General features: G+C 49.9%; 1 protein-coding gene across 1 annotated transcript in view; it reads left to right on the top strand.

Annotated features, from left to right (window-relative positions):
* The window catches only part of COPS3 (COP9 signalosome subunit 3), a 351,396-nt gene that overhangs the window by 105,366 nt on the left and 227,113 nt on the right, over nucleotides 1-18,917 (top strand). Inside the window, exons 3-4 of the mRNA XM_069645733.1 lie at nucleotides 3,183-3,295; nucleotides 3,390-3,439. Coding sequence (XP_069501834.1) covers nucleotides 3,183-3,295; nucleotides 3,390-3,439 — 163 coding nt within the window. The remainder of the gene's footprint in view (nucleotides 1-3,182; nucleotides 3,296-3,389; nucleotides 3,440-18,917) is intronic.

Here is an 18,917-nt window from a genome sequence, read left to right on the forward strand (position 1 = left end):
GCCCTGAGCTCCTTCACCAGGGGGAGCAACGGCTGTGGCACCCCTCCCCACAATTGCTCAGCTTGGCGCAGGGTGCCCGAGTTCAGGTCTTTAGAACATCTGAGCCTATCTGCGGCTAACATGCATATTATTCAGGCAGCCAGGAAACCCTCGACTAGGTCCCAGTACAGAAGCAAATGGCTCCGGTTCTGTCATTGGTGTTTAAACAAACAACTGGACCCAAGGGCAGCTACGATTGACATGGCACTGTCCTTTGTATCCCACCTAGCGGAGTCGGGAATTCACGTTCTGTCATGCAGAACTCATCTTTCGGCGGTATCTGCCTACCTATCTACGGACCAATGCTCTTACTCTGTCTTATCCAGTGGTTAAGCGACATTTTGCAGGCTTGACGCGCCTTTATCCTCCGATTCGTAGTCCGCACCCGTCGTGGGATCTAAATGTGGTCCTGACGGCGTTGTGCCATAAACTTTTCGAACCAATGGCCATGGTGGACCTAAAGCACCAGTCGTGGAAGGTGTCCTTTTTGGTTGCCGTTACTTCAGCAAGGCATGTGAGTGAGCTCCAGGCTTTGTCGGTGGAGCATCCCTTCTTGGTTTTTGACAGGGATAAGGTGGTCCTATGGACAAACCCTGCTTTCCTGCCAAAGGTGGTCTCTGATTTCCATCTGAACCAGTCAATTTCTCGACCAGTCTTTTTTCCGAACCCCGCTTCAGAAGCGGAAAGGGTTTTGCATTGCATGGATGTTAGAAGGGCTCTTAAGTTCTCTCTGGACAGAAAATCCGAATTTAGGAGCTCTTCTCAACTGTTGGTGACCTTTGGTAATCCACAAGGTAAGCAGGCCACTAAGGCGACTATCGCCAGATGGATCGCTGCCTGCATTATGGAGTCTTACACCGTCCAAGGACTGCAGCCTCCTAAAGGTACTCATGCACACCTGGTGAAGGACAAGGCAGCCGCAGTTGCCTTTCAGAAATATGTCCCCTGGGAGACCATCGCAAAGGCGGCTACTTGGACCTCCCCATCGGGTTTTTGTAAGCAGCATTGTCTAGACCTGAGCTCCAGATCTGATGCTCAGTTTGGTCAGGCTGTGCTGAAGAACCTGTTTCAGTAAGGGGTTTTCCATCCACCCATAGTTTCTGTAAGGAGTGCTTGGGAATCTCCCATAAGTATGGAGAAAAGGGGACGGGACGTAGGAGTATAACCAGGTTACTCACCGTAGTGACCACCTTACTCCTAGTCCATAGTCCCCTTTCCTCCATACGCCCGCCCTCCGTCCCCTCTAATAAGGTTCCTCTGTTATTGCTAAAAGGTCTCTAACCTTGTGATAGAAAAGGACAGATGGGCGATGCGTGGGGCGGAGCTGAGATGGACGGGGCTACGGCCGCGTGCCGGGCCCGGCGTAGAAAGAGAGGAATGACTAACATTTTTGCAAAACTTTGGATGCTTTTTCAAAGTGCTCCGGTCCCATCCCACAGGACGGAGGAATGTCCCCATAAGTATGGAGGAAAGGGGACTATGGACTAGGAGTAAGGTGGTCACTACGGTGAGTAACCTGGTTATTCTTTCAACTTCCAACTGATAAATCTTGCTGCGTTTCCTTAAGTCTCCCCTGACACAAAGCCATGAAAACCGAGCAATGGACTCCACCATCTGTGCACTGCTGGTAGTAGGGGTAAGATCCGACCACCTTATCGCCACGTAGCAACCCGTGTATACTTTCATTTCTACCCCCTGACCAAATGCACATTATTACAACACACACACACACGTGTTTGGTATGATAACAGGACCAAACCGTCTCTGTGACACCCTCTATAGGGAGACCTGCAACCAGCAAATTGCATTCTGCTCAAACAACCAGAGACCACAGAGGAATGCTGCCCTCGCTTCCCATGTCCCTAGTCCTAATGATACATTGAAGGGATGCAGTTGCTGTACCGTAAGTGTGTAGATACAAATCTTTTCTCAAGTAGCCCACTCCTTTCCATTGCTGGATCGCGGGGGAGCATAGCATCCATGCTCCAGCATAGACCTAGGTAGGATGGCGCTGGGGCTACGCAGTAGAGGGAACAATGATGCTGCAGCACATCCTTTTTGTAGGAGTAACCTGGCATAGATCACAATATGCGGACAATGGTGGGAGTACCTGGCAGTATGTCTGTATCCTGTATATACCTGCAGAAGTTGCCTTAAGAAGCGAGTTCCTGGGCATATGATAGATTGCCTGTGAATGACGACAATGCCTCACAAAAGTTGGAGTGCCTGAGTATCTGATTAAAATAAAATGTGGTTTGTGTTTCATGTTCCAAGTATCTCGGCTGTGATGGCATTGTCTGCCCAAAGATTTAAGTACGTAAATGGCACAATCTGATGAAGATGTGAGTTTCCAGGCATATCATGGCAATACTTGGTGTAGGGTAGCGACGTGTGCCACTTGATTCAAGTGTACGAGAGTGTGCCATGGCAATACTTGGCAAACGATCACAGTTCCTGTGCACTTGAGGGCTGTTGCTGGAAAATGGTGTTCGTGCCTTAGCATGAGATGACAACTCAAAATATTCTTTGTCAATGATATTTTAACTATCCTCGTAATCCAAACCCATCCTTTTTGTGCTGACATTCATTGTAAGGCTCCTGACAAGTTGTTTAGTGTATAGATGAGATGTTGCGTCTGTGAATTCTCTGAGGGTTGCAGGACCAGTTTCTGCAAGTATTTTTGGCCTGCAATTTGTAAATATACGACTGTAGCCGCTGGGTCTACAGATGTTTTGGACTACAAGTCTCATCATCTCTTCTCAGCATAGACAATGGTGAACAATTAGATAAACAAAGATGGTTGTTTTTTTCTTTAAACAGTTGAACTAGCATATCTGTACCTGGAGCAAGGACAAAGCAATTTAATTTTGGCTCGGTGCATGGTCTTAATTGGTTTATATGTCCTGAACCTGAGACTCACTGGGAACCCTTGTCCGCTGTTCCATGATCAAGACATAGTTAGTGTATCATTTCAATTATCTTTGCTCCCCATTGATGCTCGCCACTCTATTGGCTTTGGCACCGTTGGATTGATTATTTGGTTTTTACTGATAAATGAACATGTTTTATACTAAAATATCGTTCAGATGTGTCATTTTGAGGTACAAATGCCTGGATTCTGTTTGTCTCTTTGTACCCTGTAGGTTTGTGAAGTTTTCTATGCCAAGTGTGCCTGACTTTGAGACGTTATTCTCACAGGTCCAGATTTTCATCAGCACTTGCAACGGAGAGCACATTAGATACGCAACAGACACTTGTAAGTGACATTTCAAGCCAACTTCACATTGTATTTATCTCAATTTTACTTCTGATAGTTTTTTTCGTTAAATACCTTTTTATGTTTATTTCAGTTGCTGGTCTTTGCCATCAGTTAACAAATGCGCTGCTGGAACGAAAGCAGGTAAGAAGCCCAGCGTTTCATTGGATAATACATTTTTTTTTTGTTAAATGTCGCTTTTGGATGTGAGGAGTGGAAAAGGGTGGAGTCTGGTGTTTGGGTGGAGTGGGGGAAAAGAGAAAGAAATGAAGGAAGCGGGCACGAGGGACACATGGGCCAAAGCCACTTTCTCGACTAGACTGTGGGCAATAGAGAGAGTCATTAGCATTGACATTTGAAACGTGTAGGGTGGCCGCCTAGTAAGGAAGGTTATATTTGTAAGATAACCTGTTTGAGTAGACCGATTCCAAGGGCCTTTATTAATCTTAGTGGAATGCTCTGCTGATGGAAATAAGAGCAACACAACCTAACCCTTGGGTGTTTCCAGTCCTTTGTTGGAAATGTGATGCCTTTTTGCATTTAAGGATCTCCAGGTTCTGCAGAGATGATCGGGAGTCCTAGGGATTGAGATGTAATAGGGTCTTTATTTCAGAAGGATTTGTGGGACACAATGCATCCTATATTTTATGTTCAAAACAAAGAAGGAAACTGGGTACCCCTCCCTTCTGTTCACACCTTTTGTTTGTGGTGGCACTATTTAATGATATAAAACGTTTCAGCATTTTTTAGTATATCCAATCAAGATTTTCATTTAAAACATTTGAATTTATTCATAATTCTAACAAAATCCCATATAAAATTCATTCTCATACATATAACAAGACCTTAACATATATCGTTCATATCATTGACGCTTTATAAAAAAAAAAACGGTTGTGCCTTATGTTATAAGCGATTGAATCACATTGTTACTAAACCTATCAACTCATTGAACAAAACTACTTGTGTTTTTACATATTCAATTTAGGTGAACAACTTAATAGATCGCTCTCTCCACGTTCTTTACACAGGACAGAAAGATGGAAAGGAGGCAACAGCTTGTCATTCAAGCCGTTGAATTGTCTACACGTGTCTCAGCCCCTGTGCCATAATATGTGTATCCAAACGTTTTTGACAGTTGTTAATTGGGCCTTCTTCAGGACGGAACTTGTTTCATATGTGAAGTAATCGATGAACCCCTCTGTTTTCTGAACAGACACTCTTATTCTTAATTAGGAGTGAAGATGGGCACTTCAGAGCGATTTCTTCTTTCTGGCGGTTACTTGTTCCATTTTTCTCTTCTAGCTCAAAGGCAACCAATCTTTCGAATGGATTGTGTCCTCCCATGTATTCCTCATGCTCGATAAATCTTTACCTTCAGCTTTGTTGCTTTGGAAAAAAATGTTCTCCACCAGAGGGTGCTCTGCTCGAGTCTGCAGCGTCTATGTCCTTCGGTGGTATCCGTCGACATCATCCGCAGTATAAAAGGCTCGAGCTGTGCCCGTTGGCCTCAGTTCCCTTTTTCTGATAGCTTTCGCTTTGTACCAAGAAAACGGCGCTTCAGTTCTCGTAATGTCTTCGTCATCGAACCCTTCTACGCCTAAAACTGGCTTCAAGAAATGTCAGAAATGCGATAAGAAGATGTCGATAACAGATCCCCATCGAAATTGCCTCTGATACCTCGGTCCCAAACATCGGATAGACAAGTGTGGTTCCCGTCAGGCGATGACCAATGAAGCGATAAAGGAACGTAGAGGTAAACTAGTGGTGGGGGAGGAGTCCTCGAAGTCTTCTTCGAGAAGAAAGAAAGGCTCGGCTGAGTCTAGTGAAAGACGTCATAAATCAAAGAAGTCAAGGTTGAGGAGTAGATCAAGGAAGTCGTCTTCAAAGAAGTCAAAGAAAAGGCAACACCGGTCTCCCTCTTCCTCGATGTCTTCAGAGGAGGTTATCACCTGCGCCTCCAAACATGATTCCCTGAAAAAGTGGGAGGCCTTCAGAGCCTCAATGTTAAAAATCTTTGAGAATGCGGCACAGACCCCCTCAAAGACGTCTATTGAAAGCCATGCCCCTGCTCATGCTAAAAGTGACTGGGGAAGATCTAAAACAAAAAGATCCAACGAAAAATCGTTGAGGGCGTCGTCGAAGGGATCCTCCCCGACGCCTCACAAGAAATGCCTACCAGTGCAAAAACGGGAGGCAAAACTCGACAAAATGGCGCTGGATACTCACCCACCATTAAAATCGTCATCGAAGGCTTCCTCGAAGCTTTGGCAGGCCACTCGAAGACTCTTAAGTCGAGTACTTCTTCGACAGTGTCGAAGGTTCCTTCGACGGCGTCGATAACTACTTCGACGATAGTAGAAGGCTCCTTCGACTGTATCAAAGCCTTTACTGTTAACATCGACGCCATTGTCGACGTCTTTGTTTATTCCTATTACTAAATCGACTTCTTGGTCGAAGGTAAGGTCTATGACACCAGAGAATATTTTCTATACAGAAAATAGACATGATTTTTTCAAATCCATGTCCTCCATTTATGAGGAAAAATCCTCAGAAGAAGGGGATATTTCACCGGCTGGTGTAAAGTTTGGAACAAGAGATGTCCCTGAGGAGTTAATTGATCCTCATTCAAAAATGGCAGACCTATATGAGTGCCTACAGACAGAAAGTGGGCTGGACACATCTCCAGAGTATGAGTTTGAAAAACCTGACCCTGCTGATCATGCAGATGCAGGATACAGGAGATTAATGAATAGAGTAACAATTTATGGGATGGAACAGAAATTCCCCTACTTACCAAGAGGATATGACATGACATATGACAGACATCCTTTCGGGGGGACCTCAACAAGACCCCAGTACTTCCTTTTCACATAGCTTTGCAAAGGAAGGTTAATGCTACAGGGGAAAACCCTGAGTCTGCTCCTGCAGTAAATAAAATATTCATATCTAAATACAGGCCATCTTCGTCAGACCTTGAATATTTAAGAAACATCCATCACCTGAAAGTCTAGTGGTTCAGGCGGCCACGTCTACTAGGAATGCAGCATACCCTACTATTCCCCCGGACAGGGATAAGATTATTTTCTTCGGGTAGCATGGCATTAAAATCTACAAATTTAACTTGCACCCTTGCAAGATTTACATACGCCCTGTGGGACTGTATGACAGCGGCAGCTGAACTTATCCCTGATGGTGAGGAACGGGAAGGTTTCCTAGCCATAGTTAAAGATGGTAAAGAGGCTATGGGGGAATGCCTCCAATCAGGTTTGGACACTGCTGATAGTATAAGTAGGTCCATGGCATCTAGTACGGTGCTACGCAGATTTGCGTGGCTGAGAAAGTCAGGTTTTGCACCGGATGTGCAGGCCACACTTCTAAATATGCCATTTGACGGCTTGAGGTTGTTCGGCAGCAAGGCGGTGAAAGTTTGGAGAAGCTGCAGACCTCTAAAGTGGCAGCAAAGTCACTTGGTGCCGCAATACGACAACCTCAACGCCCCTACACAGGCTCATCTTCCTGGAGGAGTCACCCCTTTCGATTTTATTCCTCATTTGGAAAAGGAAGGGGACAGGCCAGTCGGAGAACAAAGGACATTTCTTCAGGGGGCGAGGAAAAGGTGCTAGATCTACCCCAGCACCGGCAACTGTCCCAACAGCCGCTACTGCAGCTGCTGCAAAGCCACTCTGAGGTTTTGACCCACAAGACCCCGGTGGGAGGCAGAATCTCTCAGCATCTGGAAGAATGGCAGGTCATTATTTCAGATGCTTGGGCATTGAAAACAGTAACCCAAGGTTACTACCTTCCCTTTCAAAAGAAACCTCAGAATCACCTCCGGGATACAACTCTGCCAAAATTCCAGACCTGTTCCTGTTACAGAAAATGTTAACCCTGCTAGAGAAAGGTGCAATAGAACATGTACCTGTAGCGGAGAGGAACAAGGGTTGGTACGCCCCATACTTTCTCATTCCAAAGAAGGACTGAGGATTGAGACCCATCTTGGACTTAAACTTGAACAAGTTCCTCAGGAAGGACAAGTTGAAGATGGTTAACATTTCTCAGATCCTTCAGGGTCTCCAACTCCAGGACTGGTTGGTATCATTGGACCTTCAGGATGCTTGCTTTCATGTGGCAATCCATCTCAAGCACAGCATGTACCTGAGGTTCGTGATTGGTAACTCTCACTATCAGTTTTGAGTTCTGCCATTCGGGTTGACCTCCGCACCAAGAGTTTTCACCAAGCTGATGGCGGTAGTGGCAGCGAGTCTCAGGAGAAGGGGAATTCACGTTTACCCCTACCTGGACGATTGGTTAATCAGGGCACGTTCTCCAGATCAAGCCCAGGAACATATAAGCAAGACCTGCCACTTCCTACACAGAATGGGCTTCTCTCTGAATTTCAAGAAGTCAGATATGATACCATCACAAAACCCCCAATTTATCGGAGCAGTTCTGGATACTTTCTCGGGTAAAGCCTCGCCTCCTGAAGCGAGAGCTCACCACATTCTGCATATGTTAAATTTCCAGAATGCCCAGCTCCTGCCGGCGTTCGATTTTCTAAGGTTGCTCGGTTTTATGGCAACCTGCATTTTTCTGGTGCCAGAGGCCAGATTGAGGATGAGGTCCCTACAATGGGCCCTCATGACTCAATGGTCCCAGTTTTCAGGGGAGATGTCAGCTCTTTTGCAAGTCCCGACCAGAGTGGCACAAGATCTGCGATGGTGGGCTTGCAACAAACATATCCTCAAAGGAGAATCTTTTTGGCAACCATAGCCGGAGATAACGGTAGTGACGGACGCCTCACTCACGGGGTGGGAGTCCACACCAACGAACTGACAATCAGCGGTCGTTGGTCTCCATCGGAGTCCAAACTACACATCAACCTTTTGGAGCTGAGGGCAATCAGACTAGCGCTGAAGGCCTTTCTGCCCTCTGTACGTGGAAAGAACGTCCTGATAATGACGGACAACACAGTGGCCATGTACTATCTCAACAAGAGAGGAGGAGTAGGGTCACTACCACTGTGCTGTGCAGAGAGGCAATGCAGCTTTGGTTCTGGGCAATACAGGAAGGAATCTCTCTAACAGCAATTCACCTAGCCGGAGAGCAGAACACGGCGGCAGACGCTCTAAGCAGGCAGAGCACAGTATCCCACGAATCGGAACTAGCTCAGGAAGTCCTTCAAGAGATCTTTGCCCTTTGGGGAACCCGAAAGTGGATCTGTTTGCGACTGGTGTCAACCGGAAGTGCGAACTGTTCTGCTCAAGGGAATTTCCCCCAAGAGGAGCTCTAGGAGACGCGTTCGTGGTAGACTGGGAATTTCCACTTCTGTATGCGTTTCCTCCAGTTCCCGTAATTCCTCAAGTAATCGGGTGGTTAAGAAAGTTCGGGACATCCATGATCCTAATTGCCCCGGATTGGGCCAGGAGAAAGTGGTACCTGGACCTTCTGGACATGTCCATCTGCCCTCCAATACGTCTTCCACAAAAAGAGGACCTTCTCTCGCGAGAGGAGGGTCGGGTTCTCCATCGAGAGGTCAGGACACCCTGCCTTCATGCATAGTTTCTGAGAGACTGAGATACAAGGATTGGGACCTTCTGGATTACGTAATGGAGATTTTGCTTTCGGCCAGAAGGCCAGCAACTAAATCTCTGTACCGGTGTCGTTGGAACAAATTCAGTAACTGGTGCAGAGATGAGAATGTGGACCCTTTTCAATGTAATAGTCCTACAATATTGTCTTTTCTTCTACATTTGGCCAATTTGGGGCTCCAAGATGGCACGATAAAGGGTTATTTAGCTGCGCTATCCATGTTTAGGTGCTCCTCAGAGGTGGAATCTTATTTCAAGATGGCTTTTAATTGTACAGTTCTTAAAAGGGCTTACTAACGTGTTTCCTCCAATACCCTTTCGAGTACCTGTGTGGGATCTAAATTTAAGGTTAAAATTTCTCACATGTATTCCATTTGAGCCATTACATTCTCGCCCGTTAAGGCTCCTAACTGTAAAAATTATATTACTAGTGGCAATTACTTCAGCCCGCAGGGTGAGTGAGTTGCAGGCGCTTTGTAGGAAACCTCCTCACACCATCTTTCACAAAGATAATGTTATTCTAAAGGTTAAACCCTCTTTTCTACCAGAAATTGTCTGTTTTTCACCTGTCAAAAAAGATAACACTGCCTGCATTTTATCCTCCTCCTCACACAAGTAAGGAGGAATAGAGATTACAAAGATTAAATCCGAAGAGAGAGAGCTCTTAGTTTCCCTATATCGAGATTGGCTAAAATTTGTCAGTGTGATCAGCTTTTTGTGGGATACACTGGCCGTAAATTCGGGCTGACAGTGACAAAACAAACCTTGTCCAGATGGATAATTTTAGCTATAACTGAATGTTGTAGATTGGCTGGGAAAGATCCACCAGATGGGCTGAGAGCTCATTCATCCAGGGGCATGGCGACTTCAACAGCTCTTCAGAGAGGTATCTCTATACAAGATATTTGTGCAGCCACCACCTGGTCATCCATGCGCACATTTGTAAAGTACTACTCCCTTGACTCAACTTCCTCACAGGGAGGTCTCTTTGCAAAATCAGTACTTCATTCTGTACATGATTAATGATAATGGTACTCCCTCCTCCTATTTAAACTGCTTTGGGAGCCTTTCTAAGATGAGGAATATGTGGGAGGACACAAACCATTCGAAGAACAAGTTACTTACCAACTGTTCTTTCGATTCGATGCTCCTCCCACGTATTCTTCATCGACCCTCCCAGCCTAGCCCACAGTACAGTTTCTGTGTTTTACACTCAGTTCCTTTAGAGCTTTTTGGTCAAAGGGACACGCCTTATCTACTAATTATTGACTACAATATACGAAAAAACGGAGGCCAACGGGTGTGACTCGAGCCATTTATACTGCAGATGACGTTGACGCTCGACGGATACCGCCGAGGGATATCGATGCCGCGAACTCCAGCAGAGCGCCCTCTGGTGGAGATTTTTTTTTCCCAAGCAGCAAAGCTGGCGGTAAGGATATATCTAAGATGAGGAATACGTGGAAGGAGCATCCAATCGAAAGAACATTACAGTTGGTAAGTAACTTGTTCTTCTTGCAGGTATTCTTCTTTTTCTAAATCTTCCTGCCTCTACTCTCCGCCCTTTATAACTAATCCAGAACAGGACTGCAAGACTTGTCCTTGGCTTCAAGCCCTGGGATCGTATCTCTCCAGCTCTGAAATCCCTTCATTGGCTCCCAGTGGATGCAAGGATTAAATTCAAAACACTCTGCATTGCACACAAGGCTTTTCTGGGGCCTGGGTCCAAAATACTTTCAAAAATCCCTCCGTAAATACCTCCCCTCTCGAGCTCTTCACTCCTCTACTTCTAAATACCTCCGGGTCAATCGTTTTTCAAAGAAACGAGCTGGGGGTAGATCGGTCTTCGGCTCTGGGCCTCCCTTTGGAACAACCTCCCTGCCACTCTGAAACTTGAGCAGAACCATCTCTGGTTCCGGAAGCACCTCACGACCTTCCTCTTTGCTTCTGCCTTCGCCCCTGCTCTCCCCTGCTGATCTGTTACTCTATCGGCACCGTGCACCTGGCCGCCCTCTGTCCTCCGTCCCAAGTACCTGCTCACCCTGCCAGCCTCCTGCACTGCCTGCAGGGTCACCCCTTGCACTGGGGTCGATCTCTGTACCCATATAGTCCCCCACCCAGTTTCCTTTCTTTCTGCGCTTATCAGACATACCCTGTCTGCTGCCTTAATCACAGCACTTGCCACTTGCTGGCTGCACTACCACAGTTTATTGCCTTTATTATCTATTTATTTTTACTTATTTATTATTATTTATCTGTTTCTCCTCTGCTCCACACTTTCCACTTCTCTCCCCTTCCATGCACTTTTCCCCTTTCCCTTTCCCATGCACTTGCGCAATCTCAATGTCACTCGGCCTATTAAGATCATTGTTTTGTTCTCCCCAGTTCTCTTCCCTGCCTTGTTGCGCTCTGAAACACGAGCGTGACATAACTAAAATGTCATATAAATATATTTGGGAGCCTAGTCTTTCTTAGAAAAGTTCTTCCATTTGTAAAAACAAATATCATAGCCTTATGTCTTCTGTCGGTTATAGTTATGCCAATCTTGGCACAGTGGCAGCCGGCCCAGCACAAGGGCGGCTTCTTGGCACTGGGGCTGAGCTCCTCCTGGCTGGGAACATTCCTACGTCCTGCTGCCTTCTCTCTGATTCCTCCTCCGGCAACTGACACAGGAAAGCAGAATGGTGTTAACCGTTATAATTGAAAAGTTAATGTTTTATCATTGATTGAATCTCCCTGACACAACTATTTGACTGTTTTTTTTTATAAAGCGTCAATGTTGATATGAACAATATGTTAAGGTCTTGTTTTATGAATGAGAATGAATTTTATATGGAATTTTGTAAAAATTCAAATGTTTGAAATGAAAATCTTGATCTTGCTTGGATATATAAAAAAAATGCTGACACTGTATAGAGAAGGGAGGGGTCAGTAGAACTAGCATCCCCCCTTATTGCTCATTTTCAGTTTACAAAAGATTTGAGTACAACACATGGATGGTTGTAATACTTCTTTTTTATGATTTGTAGCATATACTTGTTAATTTTAGTATCATGCTGAACACCAATAATTACAGCTAAGGCAACATAAAATGTACAATAAACATAAGCAAGTTAGACACCTTGCACATACAAATATACAGTCAACATAATGGGGATTCTGCTGTCGGTATACAAGACAGGGGTCATATCACATGAACATTTGCAATGCGTACATATAATGAATAACAATTGGATACAGTGAAAAATATTTGTAACTGTGATTCGAGAGAGATTGTCTACACCACAGTGTTTCAGCCTTATGTGGGGGCTATGTAAGCCACGTTCTTCTTAGGGCCTTCGTCAGGACAAGGAAGACTGTGTCATCTTAGTGTTCAGAGAGTACTGTGAAAATGAATGGAGTACAGTAAGGGAGGTGCTGAGAGGATAATTTAGTAACACGTGATTGAATCACCCTATGTCCCCCGAGAGACAGGTGGACATGGTAGAGAAAACACAGAAGGTTCACCATCTTAATCGAGGACCTTCACCCCATCCAGGATATATGAAGAGAGTTCCCTTGTTTGTCTGATTTCAAAGCTCCCAGCAAATGGGGGGTATTTCGCTTCATATGGGGCATCCACGGATTTCGTGTTATGGACCTCTAAGTATTTATCTGTGATGCCCATTGAAACGGGTAGCCCCCCTGTACTTGCCCCAGGGCCCCCTCTGCAGTGTGAGATTTAGCATCTCTGACTTGTGCAGATTTATTTTTAGCCCAGAAACCCCCTGCCAAAGGACACAATCTCCGAGGCCACTGCCTCGACGCAGCTGGCTCGGAGAGAGCCAGCAGCATGTCGTCTGCTAATGCCATTGTTTTCTCCAGCATGGGGTCTGGCATGGATTCACATGCTCATGAATATTCCCCGTCGTCAGGCTGGGAATCCTCGGTAAAGAAAAAACCAGTATCAGTTTCGTTTCTGATCTGTCTTTCGTAGTAATAACCAATCACTGGTCTCTGCGTCATACTGACCACAGCCAATGACTGCCCTCTACCTAAGCACCGCCTCTGGCAGCCATCTTCAGATTTTTACCGCACGTTTATGTGTTGGGATCCTCGTGCTATTGCTCTCGAGCGTTAGTGCTATTTTTTCACGTTTTTTTCTCAAAACTTCGTTTTTTCCGGTCAAAAGAGCCTCAAGCTCCACCGACTCTCCATCCAATCAACGGGGACCCGTGTCGGATTCGTCTGCGCCCCTCAAGAGTGAAGATTTCGTCGAGCTACGTTTTGGAGGATTCCAGAAGCTTCTCAGGCCCGGACATGGCCCACGAGAAGGGAAGCTCAACGCCCGGAAAGCTGTTCAGGGTCTGCCCTGGATGCCAGCTGCAGAACGTCTTTAAGGAGGACGAACACTCCTTTTGGCTCTACTGCTTACATGAGGACAAGACTCACGTGGAGAAGGACTGTGCGTTTTGCGGCAATATGTCGGAGCGGACCATGAAGGACCGCCACCAACGCCTCGCCAACTGGCTGGAAGGGAAGAGCCCGTCAGGCGAGAAGAAGAGGAAGAAATCCAAGCCGTCTTCTAAGACCTTTGAGGACGCCCCGGCGACGGGGGTCCAACACAAGGCCAAGCACCGCGAGTCCGCTGGCACCGGGAGCGCCGAACGGTCGGGCTCTACGGGCGCCAGGCAGGGCGCACCCTCCCCGGCACCTTCAGCCACGAGCCAACGCTCTGGGTCGGGTAAGAGGAAGGGCGAGCACCCGGCGAAGCTCCTGGAGAGGCCCCGGTCGAGCTCGAAGGCCCCATCGGAGGGGGAGCGAGGCAGTGTCCCCCCCCCCCTCAAGGATAAGGCGGTGAGCGCACCTAAGGTGGTGAAGGCCTTAATCCATCCGGCCAAGCCCTCTATCGATACTGTCGCGGCGGCCCTGGCTCAGCCTGTGGAGGCTACACCAGTGGTGGCGACCTCGGGGCTCAGAGTCTCCCTGCCACCTCGGAGGGAGTCCTTTTTTGTGCCCATCGATAGGACCCCCATGAAATCCCCGGCGGGGAAGAAAAAGGGGGGGCAGGGCGTCGTCGTAGATTCGGCTTCAGAGGAAGAGCTGATCGAGGTCTTAAGCCACGGCCTTGGCGTGGATGAAGACCGGCCCGTCGGGATGGATCCCGACGCAGGTGACGACGACATCGTCGAGGGTGCCGACGGGGCCCCTGATCGCCCGTCGGATTCCCCTCTGCCAGCGCCGCAAGACAACTCGGCGGCCATTTTGTTGGCTATACAGTCCTTATGCTCAGAGATAAGGACGAGACTGCCGTTGCCGACGGAGGAACCTCTCCCGTCGGGGGATCCTGAACCGGGACCTTCTGGTGTTCCCCCGCCCAAGAAAAGAAGGATTCACCCTCCACCTCCTTTTCAGCCGTCGCGACCCGTCCAGCCCTCCTCCCCGTCCACCCGAGGGGATGATACGGGGACTGACACGGCAGCGACGGGTACGGACGACGAGGTATACGACGAGGATCTCCCGTCGTCACCTCCCACCAGGGCTTCTCCGCCCGACGAGATTGGATCGTTCGACTCCATGATCGCCAGGGCATCCGAGCTTTTCCAACTCTGCCCTGAGGAGAAGAAAAAGGAAGGATTCCTTTATCAACGGCGCGAGGCCAAGAGGAAGACGGTCCTCGCGGTGCCTCTACTGGACGACATTTGGGATGAGGGCCTCGCCCTCCGCAAGAACCCTTCCACGACGCCAGCTAGAAGAGACCGGTACGAGAAGAAGTACCGGGTCCCGGACGCGGCCCCCCTGTGACTCCGGGCGCAGCCTACCCCGACTCGTCGTCTCCGCGGCGGCCAGGAAGAAAGCGGGGGGGGGGGTGCGGCCTCCACATCGACTTCCCCACCGGACGGCGAGGGAAAGAAATTGGACGCTATGGGACGCAGGGTCATCTCGTCTGCAGCGACGACGATTAAAGCGGCCAACGCCTTGGCTATCGTGGCCCGCTACGACAGGGAGCTATGGTACAAACTGGCTCCCCTGCTGGACTTCCTACCGGACGACAAGAGGGCGGATGCCCTGGAGATCCTACAGGAAGGTGAGGTGGCGTCGGACCACGCCATCACTATTGCGACGGACATCGCCGACACTGGGTTTCGCCAGTTGGGCAACGGCGTGTGCCTTAGGCGGCGTGGATGGCTCAAGGCTACGGACTTCCGTCAAGACGTACAGACCAGAGTCCTGGACATGCCGTTCGATGGGAACAACCTGTTTGGGAAAACAGTGGACGATTCCCTTCAGGCCATTAAAGCGGACACTGAGAGGGCCCTTGGGGTTCTACAGCAACGACGGACGCCCTTTCGGAGCAGCGGAGGCAAGGGCGCCTCCAAAGGTTCCGGCGGCGGTTTCTCTACCTACCGTCAAGCGGCCCGCTCGTCGTCTCAGGAGGCCTACAGAAGACGAGGCAAGTCTGGCGGACCCCGCCGTCGTCGCCAAGGAGGTCCAGGCGGCAAAGCCTCGTCGAAACAGGATTGAACCGGCCGTGGGGTCGGGCCCCCACCGAAGCACCCCGGTGGGAGGCCGGCTGGCGAGCTTCGTCAGCGTGTGGGAGTCCATCTCCACTGACCGTTGGGTGCTGGACGCCTTAGCCCGGGGCCACGCGCTCGAGTTTCAAAGAAGGTGCCCGCGCGTCCCCCCCCGTGGCCAGGAAAGAGCTTCACGTCCCTCAGCTTCTCCTGGAGGTAAAGGCGTTGCTCAGGAAGGGCGCCATCGAACTCGTCCCAAAGAGGCTTCGGGGCTCCGGAGTTTACTCGAGATACTTCCTCGTGAAGAAGAAGACCCATCCTAGACCTGCGACGTCTGAACAAGTTCATCAAGGCGCAGAAGTTCCGGATGGTCACCCTCCAGCACGTCCTGGGTCAGCTGGAGGAAGGAGACTTCCTGTCGTCGTTGGATTTGGAGGATGCCTACTTCCATATTCCCATCCTAAAGGGGCACCGAAAATTCCTCAGGTTTGTGGTCCAAGGGCGTCACTACCAGTTCAAAGCCCTCCCCTTCGGACTACGGTCGGCACCCAGGGTATTTACCAAGTGCCTTGCACCGGTGGCGGCGCAGCTGCGCCGCGAGGGGATCCACGTCTACCCCTACCTGGACGACTGGCTCATCCGAGCCAAGACGAGGGAGCTCGCCGTGGAGCACACGGCAAGGACCGTCCAACTTCTCACGGACCTGGGATTCTCCGTGAACTACACCAGGTCCCACCTGGTACCCGCGCAAAACGCACTGTTTCTGGGAGCAAAGCTCGACACAGTGTCCCTTCTGGCCTCCCCGTCGGAGGAAAGGACCAAGTCCATCCTGGGCAAGGTACAGCGGATGTTGGTTTCCGACGCGGCCAAGGTGAGGTCCATCAAGTCCCTCCTCGGAATGATGTCTTCTTGCATCTACCTCAATCCCATGTGCAGGCTCCGGATGCGCCCGTTGCAGGAGTTCCTGGACGCGCGCTGGACCCAAACGACGGGCGGCTTCGAGGAGAGGATCACACTCGACGAGAGTTTCCGCCGAGCGGTCCGGTGGTGGGGCACCCGCGCGCATCTGACGGCGGGCATGGACTTCCAGACCCCAGACCACCAGGAGACAGTGACCACGGATGCCTCCCTGGAAGGGTGGGGAGCGCACACCGAAAATCTGCACGCGAGAGGCCTGTGGCTCCCGACGGAGAAGTCCCTCCATATCAACGTCCTGGAGTTCCGTGCAGTGTTTTGGGCCCTCAGGTCCTTCCTTCCGTCCCTCAAGGGCAAGGTGGTGAGGATCTTCACCGACAACACCACCACCATGTTTTACATCAGGAAACAGGGCAGAACCAGGTCCCCAGCACTGTCCAAGGAGGCGCAGGACCTGTGGCATTGGGCCATCGCCCAAAGGATGTTTCTGGTGCCGTTTCATCTGGCAGGGATAAAAAACACCATCGCCGACTCACTCAGCAGGGAGCTGCGCTCGTGCCACGAGTGGGAACTACGCCAGGATCTAGTGGATCGCCTCTTCCGACGGTGGGGCACACCCCAGATCGACCTGTTCGCGACAGTGCCGGAGGTTCGCCACCAGGTTTCCCCAGGCGAGGAGCATGGGCGATGCTTTCTCGTTCCCCTGGGAGGGCCTGTTCCTCTACGCGTTCCCTCCTTTGCCACTGCTAATCCGGCTCGTCAACCAGCTCAAGAGGTCACGGTGCAGGATGATCCTCGTCGCACCTGCGTGGCCGAGGCAGATATGGTTCCCGGACCTTCTGGACTTATCAGCGTCCCCGCCAATCAGGCTGCTGGTGGACGCGGATCTACTCTCCAGGGAAGGAGGCGCCATCCTCCACCACGACCCGAAATCGCTGAACTTGCAGGCCTGGCTCCTGCAGCGCTAGAGTTTGGAGGATACGTCATACCGGCCGACTGCAGGGGGGTTCTTGCAAAGGCCAGGGCGTCCTCGACTCTTAAATGCTACGGACACAAATGGAAGAGGTTCTCTGTCTGGTGCCACGCACAGAAGATTAACCCTCTACGGATTACGGCTCCCCAGGTACTGCCGTACCTGCTGACGCTGGCCAAAGCTGGACTGGCACACGCGTCCATCAAGATCCATCTTGCTGCAATCTCCCGATACACCAGAACCACGGGCCGGACGTCCTTGTGGTCTCATCGTCTGGTGAAAGAGTTCATGAAGGGACTGTTCAGATCGTTCCCGCCGGTGAAGGCTCCGGCCCCGGCGTGGGAGCTCAACGTGGTGCTGACCAAGCTCATGGGACCTCCGTTCGAGCCTCTCCACTCGTCCCCGTTGAAGTTTCTGTCGTGGAAAACAGCGTTTCTTGTGGCCATCACCTCCGCACGACGGGTGGGAGAGATCCAGGCCCTTTCCTGCAAGGCCCCGTACTTGACTTTTCACGACACGAGGGTAGTGCTCAGGACGCACCCCTCCTTCATGCCCAAGGTACCGTCGGACTTCCATCTCAACGAACCCTTGGTGTTGCCTGTGTTCTTCCCGTCGCCTTCGTCGCCGGCTGAGAGGACTTTGCACTCGCTGGATGTGGCTAGAGCGCTGAAGTTCTACGTGGACCGCACAAAGTGTTTTCGGAAGACGTCACATCTCTTTGTGAATTTTGGACCTGTCAATCGGGGGAAGGCTCTCTCGAAGGCTTCCATTTCCAGATGGCTCTCCGGCTGTATCATGTACTGTCATCGGTTGGCAAACTGACCGCTGCCTGGCCGTCCGAGAGCCCATTCCACCAGAGTGATCGCAGCCACCATGGCGTTCCTTTCTGGTGTGCCCCTGCTGGACAAATGCAGGGCTGCTACGTGGAGGTCGACGCACACCTTCACGAAATTCTACTGCGTCGATCGGGATTCCAGGGAGGAGTCCAGGGTCGGCCAAGCAGTGCTGCGCATCCTGTTCGCCTGAGGTGAGCCTGGTGAGGAGGTAAGATGCTTAATGTTGGGTTTGATGTAATGCTTAATGTTGAGCCTTTGCCACCTCCCGTGGTTGTGCATGTGTGTACTGCTATGTATTCTTTATTCATGAGCATGTGAATCCATGCCAGACCCCATGCTGGAGAAGGAACAAGTTACTTACCTGTAACTGTTGTTCTCCAGCATGGGTCTGGCATGGATTCACATGCGAACCCTCCCGCCTACCCCTCTGCGGCTCTTCACTTGGTCATACTGCCACTTCACGTGCTTCCAAATCTGAAGATGGCTGCCAGAGGCGGTGCTTAGGTAGAGGGCAGTCATTGGCTGTGGTCAGTATGACGCAGAGACCAGTGATTGGTTATTACTACGAAAGACAGATCAGAAACAAAACTGATACTGTTTTTTTCTTTACCGAGGATTCCCAGCCTGACGACGGGGAATATTCATGAGCATGTGAATCCATGCCAGACCCATGCTGGAGAACAACAGTTACAGGTAAGTAACTTGTTCCTTGTCAACCATCCCCCTGAACAGGACGCCCTGCCCCGCCGGTGTTTCTCACAAGCGCTGTATGAAGGGCTCCAAGAAGATTGTATATAACAAGGTTAACAATGG

Source organism: Ambystoma mexicanum, chromosome 2p (assembly GCF_040938575.1).
Source record: "Ambystoma mexicanum isolate Mex_15411 chromosome 2p, UKY_AmexF1_1, whole genome shotgun sequence".
Lineage (NCBI taxonomy): Eukaryota > Metazoa > Chordata > Amphibia > Caudata > Ambystomatidae > Ambystoma > Ambystoma mexicanum.